This window comes from Notechis scutatus, chromosome 3 (genome assembly GCF_049901735.1).
Source record: "Notechis scutatus isolate UNSWTSFEM ecotype Mainland chromosome 3, rNotScu1.2, whole genome shotgun sequence".
NCBI lineage: Eukaryota > Metazoa > Chordata > Lepidosauria > Squamata > Elapidae > Notechis > Notechis scutatus.
This window is the reverse complement of record NC_142011.1, coordinates 43689232-43703088: the sequence shown is the minus strand read 5'-3', so window position 1 is coordinate 43703088 and position 13857 is coordinate 43689232. Positions and strand designations below refer to the sequence as shown.

At 36.6% G+C, this 13857-nt stretch overlaps 1 protein-coding gene across 1 annotated transcript in view; it reads right to left on the bottom strand.

The window, feature by feature from the left end:
• Window positions 1-13857, bottom strand: part of PLXNA2 (plexin A2) — a 492988-nt gene that overhangs the window by 19373 nt on the left and 459758 nt on the right. The window contains exon 27 of the mRNA XM_026675200.2: window positions 6173-6272. Coding sequence (XP_026530985.1) covers window positions 6173-6272 — 100 coding nt within the window. The remainder of the gene's footprint in view (window positions 1-6172; window positions 6273-13857) is intronic.

The window sequence follows — 13857 nt, the reverse complement described above, 5'->3', positions numbered from 1 at the left end:
CCACAACAAAAGAACTCACAAGCCCATCACACAACCCATTACCCAAGCCGTTAAAACACAAGAGGCTAACGACCCAGGAGATGACAGCACAAGATCCAGGATATCTCTACAACAAAGGCCATTACACAGCCCATTATACCAACATCAACTCCATCAACCAATCAAGAGGCTGCAGCACAGCCAACCAGCCCAGCACACCATCCCCACCACTTGTATATATAGAGATGGCAGCTCCGGTCACACACTGCTTGCACTGGCACTAAGCCGAAAGCACCAGCCTGAAGATGGCGAGTGGGACCTCGCCAAACGTTGCCTAGATACTTTGAATCTTACGCGGAGAAAACCCGAATAACCAAAGATCCACATATATATATATATATATATATATATATATATATATATATATATATATATATATATATATATTTTTCTTAAGTTTTAGCGGTACTTACATGTATGGTGTTGGCTTGGTTCGGGTATTTTCCCACGTCATTGTAGTTGTTCTTTTAAAGTTGTAGCAACGTTTCAGCAGAATGAAGCCTGATGATGGCAGATGAGATTCTGCTGAAACGTTGCTACAACTTTAAAAGAACAACTACAATGACGTGGGAAAATACCGAACAAGCCGAACACCATATATATATATATATATATATATATATATATATATATATATATATATATATATATATATATATATATATATATATATATATATATGTTTTTTCTGAGGTTCTCAGGGTATTTGTATGTGGATCTTTGGTTATTCGGGTTTTCTCCCGCGTAAGATTCAAAGTATCTAGGCAACGTTTCGGCGAGGTCCCACTCGCCATCTTCAGGCTGGTGCTTTCGGCTTAGTGCCAGTGCAAGCAGTGTGTGACCGGAGCTGCCATCTCTCTATATATACAAGTGGTGGGGGATGGTGTGCTGGGCTGGTTGGCTGTGCTGCAGCCTCTTGATTGGTTGATGGAGTTGATGTTGGTATAATGGGCTGTGTAATGGCCTTTTGTTGTAGAGATATCCTGGATCTTGTGCTGTCATCTCCTGGGTCGTTAGCCTCTTGTGTTTTAACGGCTTGGGTAATGGGTTGTGTGATGGGCTTGTGAGTTCTTTTGTTGTGGTATCCTGGGTCTTGCGTTGTAATCTCCTGGGTCGTTTGTGTTTTGATCTCTTTTTGATTAGCCTCCTGTGTAGTAACAGCTTGGGTAATGGGTTGTGTGATGACCTTGTGAGATTTATTGCTGTGGTATCCTTGGTCTTGTGCTGTGATATCCTGGGTCATTTGCTGTGTTGTGACTTCTTGAGTTCTTGAGGTGTAATTTCTTGAGTTTTCTGATGTGATGTCCTGAGCGGGTGGCTGTGATGTAGCATTTTGGGTTTTTAATATGGCTTTGAGTTTGGGGTCTGGGTCTGTGTTCATTTGGCTTCGAGTTCGTGGTCGTGCCACATCTTCATGGTGGGGGTCAGTTCGCTTCATGTATGGTTTAGAGGAGTTTGAAGTGGGTAGTGATGCAGCTGCAGTGCGGCTTCTGGTCTGTGGTCGTGTCTCATCTTCTGTGTGGGTGTGAGTCTGATTTTTACGTGGAAGTGTGGTGGTGGCATCTTGTGTGGCCCTCATGGGTGTGGGTCTGGTGTCATTTATCATGTTGGGTACTGCCTGTTCATGAGGGCGGGTTTCCAAATGGCTGGTAAGCGGGAGGTGTCATCTCTTTTATTCATGCTGTGTGGGCGTTTTCTATCTCTATGGCTTCTCTGATTATTCTGCTGCTGTGGTGTTCAGTTCTGGCGATAGTTCTGGTATTTTTAAGGTCAATCTCATGTCCTGTGGCTTTGAGGTGTTGGACCAGGGAAGAGGTTGGTTCTTCTTTTTGATTGAGTTCTTATGTTCTTCCACGCGTGCACTTATTCTTCTGTTAGTTTGTCCAATGTATGTGGTGAGGCAGGCAGTGCAGGGGATTTCATATACTCCTTGGTTTTCTAACTCGATTTTGTCTTTAGGGTTTCTTAGGATGGTGGATATTTTTCTGTTAGTGCAGAATGCTGTTTTAATGTTGTGTTTTTGGAGGATCTTGCTGATTTTGTCTGTAGTGCCTTTTATATATGGGAGGAGGGCTTTGCCGTTCTCTTGTTCTCTGTCTTGGATTTTGGTTGGGGTTTCTTTTGGATTAGGTGGGTGATCTTCTTTCTTTGAAATCCATTGGCTGTTAGTACGTTGGTGAGAGTGTTTAGTTCGGTTTTTAGGTGTTGTTCATCAGCTAAGCATTTTGTTCTGGAGATGAGTGTCTCAGCTACGGAATTGATCTGTGCTGGGTGGTGGTGTGAGAGTGCGTGTAGATAGCAGTTTGTATGTGTTTTCTTTTGGTAGATGGTGTGTCCTAGGGAGCCATTGGGTTTTTTGTATATCAAGACATCTAGGAAGGGAAGTTGATTGTTAGCTTCTGTTTCCATGGTGAATTGTATTTTGGGGTGTAGGCTGTTGAGGTGTGTGAGGAAGTTGTTCAGTTTTTCTTTCCCGTGTGGCCAGATTATGAAGGTGTCATCTACGTATCTGAGTCAGAGTTTAGGTTTGTGATCATATTTTTCTAGAGCTTGTGTTTCAAAGTGTTCCATGTAGAGGTTTGCGATGACAGGTGAGAGGGGTGATCCCATGGGTGCTCCTTCTATTTGTTTGTATTTTTGTCCATTGTAGGTGAAGTATGTATTGGATAGACAGTGGTTGGTCAGATCTAGGATGTGCTTGGGGGGTTGTATTTGTTTTGGATGGCTGTCAAGGCTTCTTTTATTGGCACTTGGGTGAAGAGGGATATGACATCGAAGCTAACTAGTAGGTCGCTGGGTTGTAAGTTTTGTTTCTTTATGATCTCGATGAACTGGAATGAGTTTCTTACATGTGAGTTGATGGATTCTGCATAGGGCTGTAGTTGTTTGGCGAGAAATTTGGCTAGGTTTTGTAGAGGTGAGCCTATGGAGCTGACTATTGGTCTAAGTGGGAGTTCCTTCTTTGTGTATCTTGGGGAGACCATAAAGCTTAGGGCATCTGGATGATTTCTCTCTGGGTATGATTCTTTGCTGGATTTCTTCACTGATGGGGGGAGGCTTTTATTTTGGATCTGGTGGTTTTTCTAGGTAGGTGGTGGGGTCTGTCTTTAGGGGTTTGTATGTGGGGTCTAGGAGTAGGTTGGTTAACTTGGTTTGGTAGTCAGATGTGTTCATAACCACTGTTGCGTTGTCTTTGTCTGCTGGTAGGATTATTATGCTGGTGTCTTCTTTCAGGTTACGTAGTGCAGTTTGTTCTTCTTTGGATAAGTTGCTTTTGGGTGGTTTGCTAGTGCAGAGGATGTTGGTGATTTCGAGTCTGATTCTATTAGCCTCATCAGGGTTGGTTTTGGTCAGGCTGGTTTCAACTCCGCATATGATGGTTTCTGTGGGGATGTGTTTGGGAGCAACAGCAAAGTTGAATCCTTTTGAAAGGACCTTGGTTTCGGCTTGGTGAGGATCTTGTCTGAGATGTTGTGCACTGTTTGTTTCATGTGTGGCTGTGAGGGGGGAGTTGGTTTCTGGCATTGTTGTAGTTTTCTGAGTTTGTTGGTGTGTGTGTCTGTCTTGAGGGTGGTCTTTATAATCAGAGAAGCCATAGAGGCTAATAGAACCCTATATATATATATATATAGGGTTTTGCTGTAACTCTCTAACAGTGAATAAAACTTCAGTTTATAAGGAAAGAAATGACTATACAATTCCAATGTTTCCAAAAGCCAATACTATATTTAGAACATTTCTCATTGAAATATTTTTCAATGTTTTGTTATGTACTTAATCTGCTGACTGCAGTTGTTCTTGATTCATAGAACAAAGCTTACCTTCCATAGAAAACTAAAACCAAAGGTTTCTGAACTATGATAATCTTGGCTTCTACACTGAAAATATGTAGTAATGACTCAATTTACAAGGTATATTATCAGAAATATCTTGCCATGTGAACAAAATCTTGGCTATCAAATACACATTGCATCTGTTTGATATTATTTTTCATTTTCAAGCAAATGTTTCTTTCATTATGACCAATTTAATCTAGTTTCTTAATTTTCTATTCTTCTACTTGGTGACAATCAGATTAAGGGATTCCCCTTACATTAATAGGAGAATGAGTGAATTATTACATTTTTTTTTCTCCAAAGCTCCACTCCTAATTCAAAATGATTCAAAATATGACTGTTTCTATGGATGTAATTAAAAGGTAAAAGCACTGAATCATTTCATTTAAAAATGAAACTGCCAGTAAGTGATGCAAACGTAGACAATAAATGCACACCTTTGCTTGATGTCATTTGTGTAACTAGAAGTGTCAATATCAACATTCACAACAACTAAGTAGACACACGTTGCATGCTAATATTCTTTAACCTTTCACTTTGAACAGTCAAATAGAAATCTTGCTTTACAACTAATGTGTATCCTCAAAAGAAAAATCTTTGTTTGCTAATTTTACATTATAGGCATCTAATCTAGAAAATTTTGCTTTTGAAGAAACACTTTACAAATTAGTGGAGGCCATTTTTCCACTTGCAAATATTGCTAGCCATACGGTGTGATAATTTTTCCAGCCAGAAAGACAAAACAAAAATTGCTTTTACCAAAAAATATAAAGATACAAATGGACAAAATGACCAAATATAAATTCTCAAATTTCATACTAAGTTCAACTTCAGATTTTTTTTTCAGTAATTATATTTCCCTGTAAGAAAAGACCAACAAAAAAAAAAGATTCAAAAAGATCTAAATTGACTAGAACTGTGGACTAAAATGAAATTTAACAGGAAGAAATATAAAGTTCTGTATTTGGGAGGGAAAAAAGCAGGGCATAAGTGCAAAGACAGAACACTGGCATGGCTTTTGTACATGCCAGTCTGAAAAACAACAACTGATGTCCTGGCTGAACATGTCAAATATGAGTCATTAGTCTCAGGTATTAAAAAGCCAAATATTATTTGAGAAGGCATCAACAGGAGATGCAGATATTGAAATTACAGGTAGGCCTTCATTTATGACCACAATTGAGCCCAACATTTCTGTTGTTAAACAAAACATTTGATAAGCGAGTTTTGCCTCATTTTACAACCTTTCTTGCCACAGTTGTTAGGTGAATCACTGCAGTTGTTAAGTTAGTAACAAGGTTGTTGAGTGGACCTGGATTCCCCATTGACTTTGCTTGTCAGAAGGTCACAAAGGGTGATCACATAACCCCAGAATACTGCAACTGATAAACACGAGCCAGTTGCCAAGCATCTGAATTTTGATCATGTGACCATGGAATGCTGCAACAGTCGTAAGTGTAAAAAATGTCCTAAGTCACTTTTTTCAATACCACTGTAACTTTGAATAGTCACTATTGTTGTAGGCCAAGGACTATTTGTAATTATTCCGCTCATACATGCCTTGGTTGTATCACATTTGGAATGCTGTGTCCAGTTTTGAACACCATATTTCTGAAGGATAGTAATAAATTGGAACAATTTCAGAGGAGAGCAGCAAGATTGGAAGAGTTCTGGAAATCACTTCCTATGAGGACTTGCTAAAGGAAAGTATTTAGCGTACAGAAGATATAACTGAGAAGAAATGCAATAGTAATTTTTAAATATTTTAAGGGTTGTCACATAGAAGAAAATATAACAGAGGGCAGGATCAAAACCAAATGGTTGAAACTGTAAGAAGATTCAGGCTAGATATCAGGAGGAACTGGCTGACTACTTGAGCTGTGAAATAGTCTCCCCACTTATTTTTGAATAAGGAAAAATAATATCTCTATGTACTTAATATGTTGCTTAAGCAGAAATTGCTTCAGATCATTGATTCTGATACATATACAGGTAGTGTCAGTAGGGTATTCCCATTATTAATACAGTCAAGTTTATAATTCAGATAAGAGAAGCAACCAGTATTTGTGAAGAGTTCCATGTATGCACTGTTGTTATCATAATGTTTCAGATTGAGCTTAGTGCTTTAAAAATGGTTCCCTGTATATTTATAAAGATATGCTTCACAAGCCTCCAATAAAAACTGTAATAAAACTGCTAGCCACTTGACACTGGGTGCAATGATCAGATTAGGCCATTAATTTGAGAGCCATATAATTAGAACCTTTATGTTTACATCATGCAACTTTCAATCTTACCATATCTGCTAATTGAGGTCCGTGATATGCTGGCAGAAGCAGGAATATTATAAGAAGAAGTCTGTTTAGGAACAAGGGCAACTACAGAGCGATCAGAGACCTGATAGAGAGGAAAAAAGGCATGTAAGCAGATGGAACATTGCAAGGAAATGCAGTACTAAAACATATTCATACTGTACTGTGAGCTGAAAATGATGAAAGTTATAAATCTCATAATGAAGTGTTGGCAGGAACATATGGAATGCCACGATGTGTCAGAAGACTAAGGAAAATGAAGGGTATATTTCCCTCCTGGCCTGTTCTGTCCCTGAAGAAAAGAACTGAGAAATGAAAAGACATATTGAAGGCATTCTCTGTCATTTTGATTTAAGATTATGTTTGATCCAATAAAAAAAAGAGAAACCCAAGAATTGTAGTAACTCAATTAAAGCAATAACAAACTGGGAATAAAGTAATATAATAATAATGTTATGGATCATAAAAAATTTCTATTAAATCTTTTTTTTTTTAGTTTTTATGAACTTTAGAAGTTTGATTTATAAAGGAACAAGTAATAAAACCATCTTGCAGGATCTTAAATGACCACTCCTACAACTCCCCTCCCCTCCCGAAAAAAGTGTGGTTGGAAATAAATCTGGAGAAATCAAATTATAAATGCATATTAATATTTACAATAAGATTTTGTTAAAGCAAAATGACAATTTTTAATTTTACCCACTCTTTACCTATAAAACTTAGAAAGCTTTTAACTAATCTTCATTAACAAACCTTTATTTATCTGAATTATATATTAATCTTTCAGTGTAAATGTGATGCAGAAATGGAAAAGTTTGTCTGAAATTGGGTGCTTATTTATTCAAGCTATTCATTACGCATCAAAGTTGTTAACTCATACAAATAATAATAAACTCATACAAATAATTCTATAGGTTCATTTCTTGAAGTCAATAACACAGGGGAAAAAAGCTGCCTTTTACATAAGAATAGTAGTTTTTATGAAAAAAGATGTTATTTTTAATGAGAAATATTTATGACATATATATGAATGTGATATGAATATCTACCAGAGATTAAAATTGGTTTTTAGGGTTTGAATCTTCATGTAATTTGTATGGATATGGTAGCTGGTTTTTGTACTTATTTAGTTTATAACATCATCATCTATCAAAATTAGCCTTCATATGATAAAGTTAGAGGACAAAACATCCAAAGAGCATTGGATTGTTTGTCCTTGGTCTTTCAAAAGCTTTTTATATTCTTGTTCTTTTTAGGTAACATATTAGTTCCAAACAAAGATCAATCTGTGAGATTTTGGAGGTTTCCTGTGGGTTCCTTTGCTATTAGGATTAATAGTTATTAGCTACTGTTTACAAACAAAAAAGTCACCTCTAAACCTACTTGTTTGTATGGTTGTGCTTATGGTTGATTTAAAATTGGAATAACCAAAAGAAATTAATTCCAAACATATATTACTTTATCAGTTGAAACAGGATTGAACAAATATTTCATGTTTTAAATTTCTAGAATTTTATTATTGTTTGTCACCATCATTGGCATTTTCAAGCTTTCCTTCTAGAATTAGATTTGGAAGCAATTTCAAATATATTTGCATGTTGCAATGATCTATTCTAATTTACATATCCTAAAGTTATATATGAGAATGGATGTGCTATAAAATGATATACAAAATACTTCGAGAAATTGTATGTTGAAATACTGTATATACACATTTTCATTTTAATTTGTTAAACAAATAAATAAAACACCCAGGCAAGCTCCTCCCAAAGAAGGAGATTTGTAAGATTATTGTAATTCCACTTATACTGTTATTATACACTGTTTAAATAAAATATAGTTCTAATCTTCTGGTGGAGTCAACTACCTGGTTTATTTCTTGGGCTGTCATAGGACAAAAGAAGAAATCCGCTAGTTATGTGTTTTGTGCAGCTTGGTGGGGTTGCAGGGACTTTTCTGGTTTAAGCATGCATATAATATAATTCATAACTCCCACAAAATATTAATCTATTTTGGACATCATTGGTTATCGTAGTATTTTTAAAATGAGCTACAGCTGTCAATGGAACAAAAATGGATACAACGCACTTTTAATCACATATACTGTCTTAAACTGTATACTTGGTCTTTCTAAGAAAAAATATATATCTTGGTTCCAAATAATCACCATACTGAAGTTCTAAGGTCACTATTAATTACAGTAATCAGGATTATATAACAAACATCACTATTATTTTGAATTTCTACTCAGAAGTCTAACTCATTTTTTTAAAAATCACTAATAACTTGCAACTAGAATGTGTTAAAGTGTCACTTTGATAAAATTTCTATTCAAGAAAAACTAGGTGCTCCTGCAGCTTAAACAACTTTTGAGTTGAGCTGATAAATGATATGTTAAGAATAGATTGTGCACATTTAGTAGCAAATTATTTCTTTTTCATTCTCATGAAATGGAAACAGCTATTACTGTCAGCTGGGGCAACAGCCTGATTAATGTAAAGGGCAAACCAGGAGCACAGAAAAATACTAGCAACTCTGCAATACGTGCTCTAGGCAACTAGTACTAAAGATAAGTCTTAGTCCAGCATTTTGTTTCTCACAGCAACCAACCATATTCTTCTGGGATGCTGTCAAATGGGAGATTAAGGCATATCTATCTTCTGGCATTGTTTGCCAGCAAGTGGAATTTGGAAGCATGATCTCCCTGGTCTAGAGATACTGTAACCTTGATTTTCCAAGGTTAATCAGTCTTAGGAAGTGGGAATCTACAAATTTATCCAATCTTACTGTAAAGCCATCTGAGTTAGTGGCCATCATCACATATTGCAGTCATAAATTCCAGAATTAATTATACAGTGTGTGAAGAGGGATTTTATTTTATCTGTTCTTAATCTCCTATCAATCAGTATTATTGGATGACCCTTGCTACTACTAATTTGCATGGGAGAAAATGTTACTCTGCCCACTTTCTCCATAGCATGTTTTATACCTCTTAACCAGAGGTGGTATTCATCAGGTTCTGACCAGTTCTGGAGAACCAGCAGTGGAAATGTTGTGTAATTGGCAAACTGGCAAATATCATCTCTGACTGGAGATTTTACAGTATCCTTCCCCTGCCACACCCACCGAGCCATGCCCAAAGAACCGGTAGTAAAAAATTTGAATCCCACCACTGCTCTTAATCCTGTTCCCCTGAAGTCATTTTTCCCCAATCCCTTTCCTTCAAGCCTTTCCCATTAACGAAAATGTTTTTCATCATTTTGGTTGCATCTTCTACACTTTTCAAGCTCTATTAACTAGAACTGAAGATGGTATTATTGAGCTGAGAGTGACATAAAGACATTACAGTATAGGTAGTTTTATTTTCAATAATTTCCTAATATCCCTCAGCACAGAGACTACCTTTTCAAAATCATTACCCACTAGGCTGACATTTCCATTGAATTATCCAGTAGAGCTCCAGTATGATATAATATTTAAGGTGTTTAATTATCCTCCCCACAGAAAATCATTGGCTACTTTGGGCTAGTGATAGTCTCCCTTAGTGCAGTTCTTACCTCACAAGTAAAATGAAAGGAGATTCCCATGTAAGAAAATTGTTCATTTATTCCACTCTTTGCTTTTTGTTTAACCACTTAACAAACAAAATACATACATACATACTGTGTTTCTCATATAGTAAGGCCGGGTCTTATTTTTTTTTGAGCCCTGAAAAAATGGCAAGGGCGTCTTTTCAGGGGTGACTTAATTCTACCCCCTTGCATCCTTGGGTGGGTGGGCGGCGACGCCTTGGATGTTGACCTTGGTGTTGGTGGGGCACTTCGTATCGGGGTCAACGCAGGCAGCACCATATCCAGGTGTGCAACAAAAGTACTTCCTAATGGCAAGCCCCCCCACCATTCCCCCCCATTTTGCATGTTTTAATATAGGCCTTAATTTGGGGGGAGGGGCTTAATTTCATTTCATGCCTATAAAACATGCTGGGACTTCCTATTGGGGGAGGCTGTATTGTTGGAGAAACAGGGTACATACATACATACATACATACATACATACATACATACAATCCATTAAAGGACAGGTATGTCCTTTTATTCCACAACATCAGTTTAGTTTATTTATAGACTTGGAAGAGGAACATGTCAAAGGCTAGTATACAATATTAACAAGGCTATTGCCATCTGTGTGCTAAGTGACTTTCTCAGAAAACTTTGAAACATTGGTGAGGTAAGCTTTACATTTTGTGAATTTTCTTTCAGCAAGGTATATTCTATTAAACGCTTAGTTTTCTTTACTCTTTTTACTAATTTTACTAATTTACCTAAGAAGAAACATTGAAATAACCAGCTCAAGACTTCCTGGGGCTCATTTTAAAAGTCAATATTACATTAACAGGCCTCCTGTTTTTAGCTCAGATCTTCTTAACTAGGTGGTTTTCAGTTTGCTGTAGCATGACCAGCTATTTCCAACTTCTAGTTCTTTTCTAAATCTTCAAATATTCCCAGTTAGCTCAGTGATCAGCTCACCTTATTGTAAGGGTTAAATCTACTTTCTGAGCTCTATGTATTCTTTGCTTCACCCTAATCAGTACCTGCAATTGAAAATTCATTACATTCTTCTGCCATATAATTCTTGCCTCCACAATGTGATTTGCACATGTAAAAACACTGAATCCTTGGGGAAATGGATTTATCAAACAATGAATTTTTAGGATTGCAAATGTGACTAGGAGTTGAATAAGATCTGACTCAATTATTTGTTGACTGAGTATAAATAAGCTTGATGTGACCGCAAGAATTTTTGGACCACCACATATCCTTGTAATACACAAAAAAAGCTAAGAAAGAAAGAAATAGGAAAGATGCTTACATTTTGAGTGGAGGTTAAATCTTATTTAATTTGGTTGGATATACAAAGATGGTTAAAGATTGCACTGGATTTTCGTAAGTGCTTTTTTTATAACAAAAGAGTGATTTGCTTTCTTGTATTTATGGAAAAATTGACAATGCATAAGAAGAATTCAGCAATCATTCACTCTATTCAATGACACAGATTTGGCAATGTTGATTTTAAAAATGTATAATTGAATGTCATGCTCTTGCCTAGCTTTTCATATTATTGATTTAAAATCAGCATGAATATTACTTAACTGCTATATAGATATGGATAATACGTATTTCTATTTAAAGAGGAATGTTGGCAACTTACTTACTAACCTTGAAAATGCAACTTTTGTGCCATATAGTACTTAAGTGAATCCCATGAGAGGAATAGGGATTTTAGAAGCACAGTGCACTAGGACAAGTAGAATAAAATATTTTGGGGAATGAATAGGAATATTATAGTTAGGACAAATTTAACTTCTCAATGGCTTTAGATTTTTTTTATTCTAGTTTTTGTCCAAGATGCTAACAAGGTTCTTTATAGGAGAGGAGAATTGTGGCTTCTTTCCCCGTGTCCATGTATTGAACATAGATGTCAAAAGAAAAAAAAGACTATATTCAGGATCTTTGCAAAGGTCCAAATCAGAGAAGGTCCACACATATAGAAGTCTATATCTCAGATTTTTTTAAAAATGTATTCATGCCTAACTGCCAGGCCCATTAGGTAGACTAGATCAGGATATCAACTCTAGCAGAAGGCTGAAACTACTTTAATGAGAATGGCTATAACAACAGAATCTTGAAAACCTGATTTTGCTGTACCTCCTTCACCATCTTATGGTAAGACAATTAGGGAAGCATCTGTTAGAGGTATGTCCAAACTCTATATAGATGCTAGGAGCTTAAAAATAATGTTTGGGCCCCTTTTGTCCAGGCAACAGATTTAGTGTATCTCTATCAAGGTCCTATTTCTTATTCTGCACACTAACCAACAATCATTGTGTTTAGGATCAAAAGCAAACAATTCCAGAAGGAGGGTCAAGAGGACACTTTTATTCTTTGATAATTTTATTAAGATTCTTTCATGCTGGATCATGTAAAGGTCAATGGGGGTTATGCTGTAGGTTAAAGGTGGCCAAATAACATTTCAAATGTTCAAATCCAATTAATTTATCTGGCAATTGAGATCTATTTGCTTTCATCCATGTGAGTGTTTTTTCTTATAGTAGATGGATATCTTCATTGGATAAGAACTAAATTGAAAACATACATAACTTGACCTGGAGCCCACACACAGTTATGAGAATAACTAATATTTCCTAAAGAACCAAATTGTAACTAAATTATTCCACTTTGAGCATACTGTATAATGTCCAGAAGAATCAATAGATACATAGTACTTAGATTCAAGCAGAACTAATAATTTTCTGGGTATGATCTATATATCCAAACTTTACAAAAATCACATATCCTCCTTATATAGAATTTTAAACATTTGGTTGAGCAACAATCAATATCCCACTCATTTTTATCCTTAAAAGAATTAATAAATAGGAGACTAAATGAATATGAATAAAAGGTTTACTGATAAAAATAACATAATTAGGATCTGTAGTAGAGGGCCATATCTACTCTTTGGAATATTGTTCATCATGATGATTACAGATGTACTCCAGTCCTGAGCAAGCAGATAGGACTAGCTGATATTGATACTGAGAATTGGCAACATATCATCATTAACACCTTTTGATGCCATAGTTATTGCTTGTTTAATCAGAAAGTCAGAATTTGTATGCTGTATTACATATTGGGCTACATCCAAAATGAAAATAACAATTTTTCACAATATGGAGATAGTGTCATATCTCTTCCTAACAGCAGCTTTCTAGGTGGCATCATAGAAAATAATTTGTACATGCAGCTTGATAGCCTAAGATGTTTATTTTGACTGTTGCTTTTTCTTATGGAGTTCAGGGAAAAGAATATTTCATAAAGCAGTCAATAGGACAAGGAAGGCTTTTCAAGTGTAGTTCTCCAGCAGATGAGACCCACAATATGGCTTCTTTGCCAGATATGATGGGGCAGGCAGATCTAATTAAGGAGAGGCAGTCTCTTTGATAATCCAGCCCCATGCCATGAAGGTTCATGTGGAAGATGACTTGAACATGTCTGGCTGTGATCAAAGGCCCTGATTTAGGCACAAGCCCAACTGGTATACTACCCAAAGCTGTTCAAGCTGTTCAAGACATTCTAGACATTAGACTAGCCACGAGGAGTTGTGAATAAAGTCGGACTCTCAGATTGCACATCGAGTCTATTTGGGGCAGTGCAGCTCTACCCAGCACCAAATATAACATAGTCCTAAAACTAATACACCAAATACAAAGCCATTCAGTCTTGCCAGGGTTCTGCTAAAACCTGAGATTCCCCATCCAGAACCTCAGAACCTCCAGGGACTGGGTAAGACAGTATTGCTTAATTTTGTCATGGGTATAGAAATACTTTTTTCAAAATAGTACTGAACCTCAGCTGGTGGCTGATATCACATCCTAAGGACTTTGGCTACTTCCTTAGGTCCAGCAAGCTCTATCCAATCCTAGGTTACTGGGCAAAATTCCTTCCCAGGCCTCTATCAGATCTGCAACTAGGCTGATGTCCAGTTTTGATGAGAAAATCTGAGCAACTGTGTACACTATATACTGAACACATTCGTTCACATGCCCATGCAAGAAGTTTTCTGAGCTGAAAGCCAGTGTCTCTGAAGTCCACTGACAGGATACTGGTGTT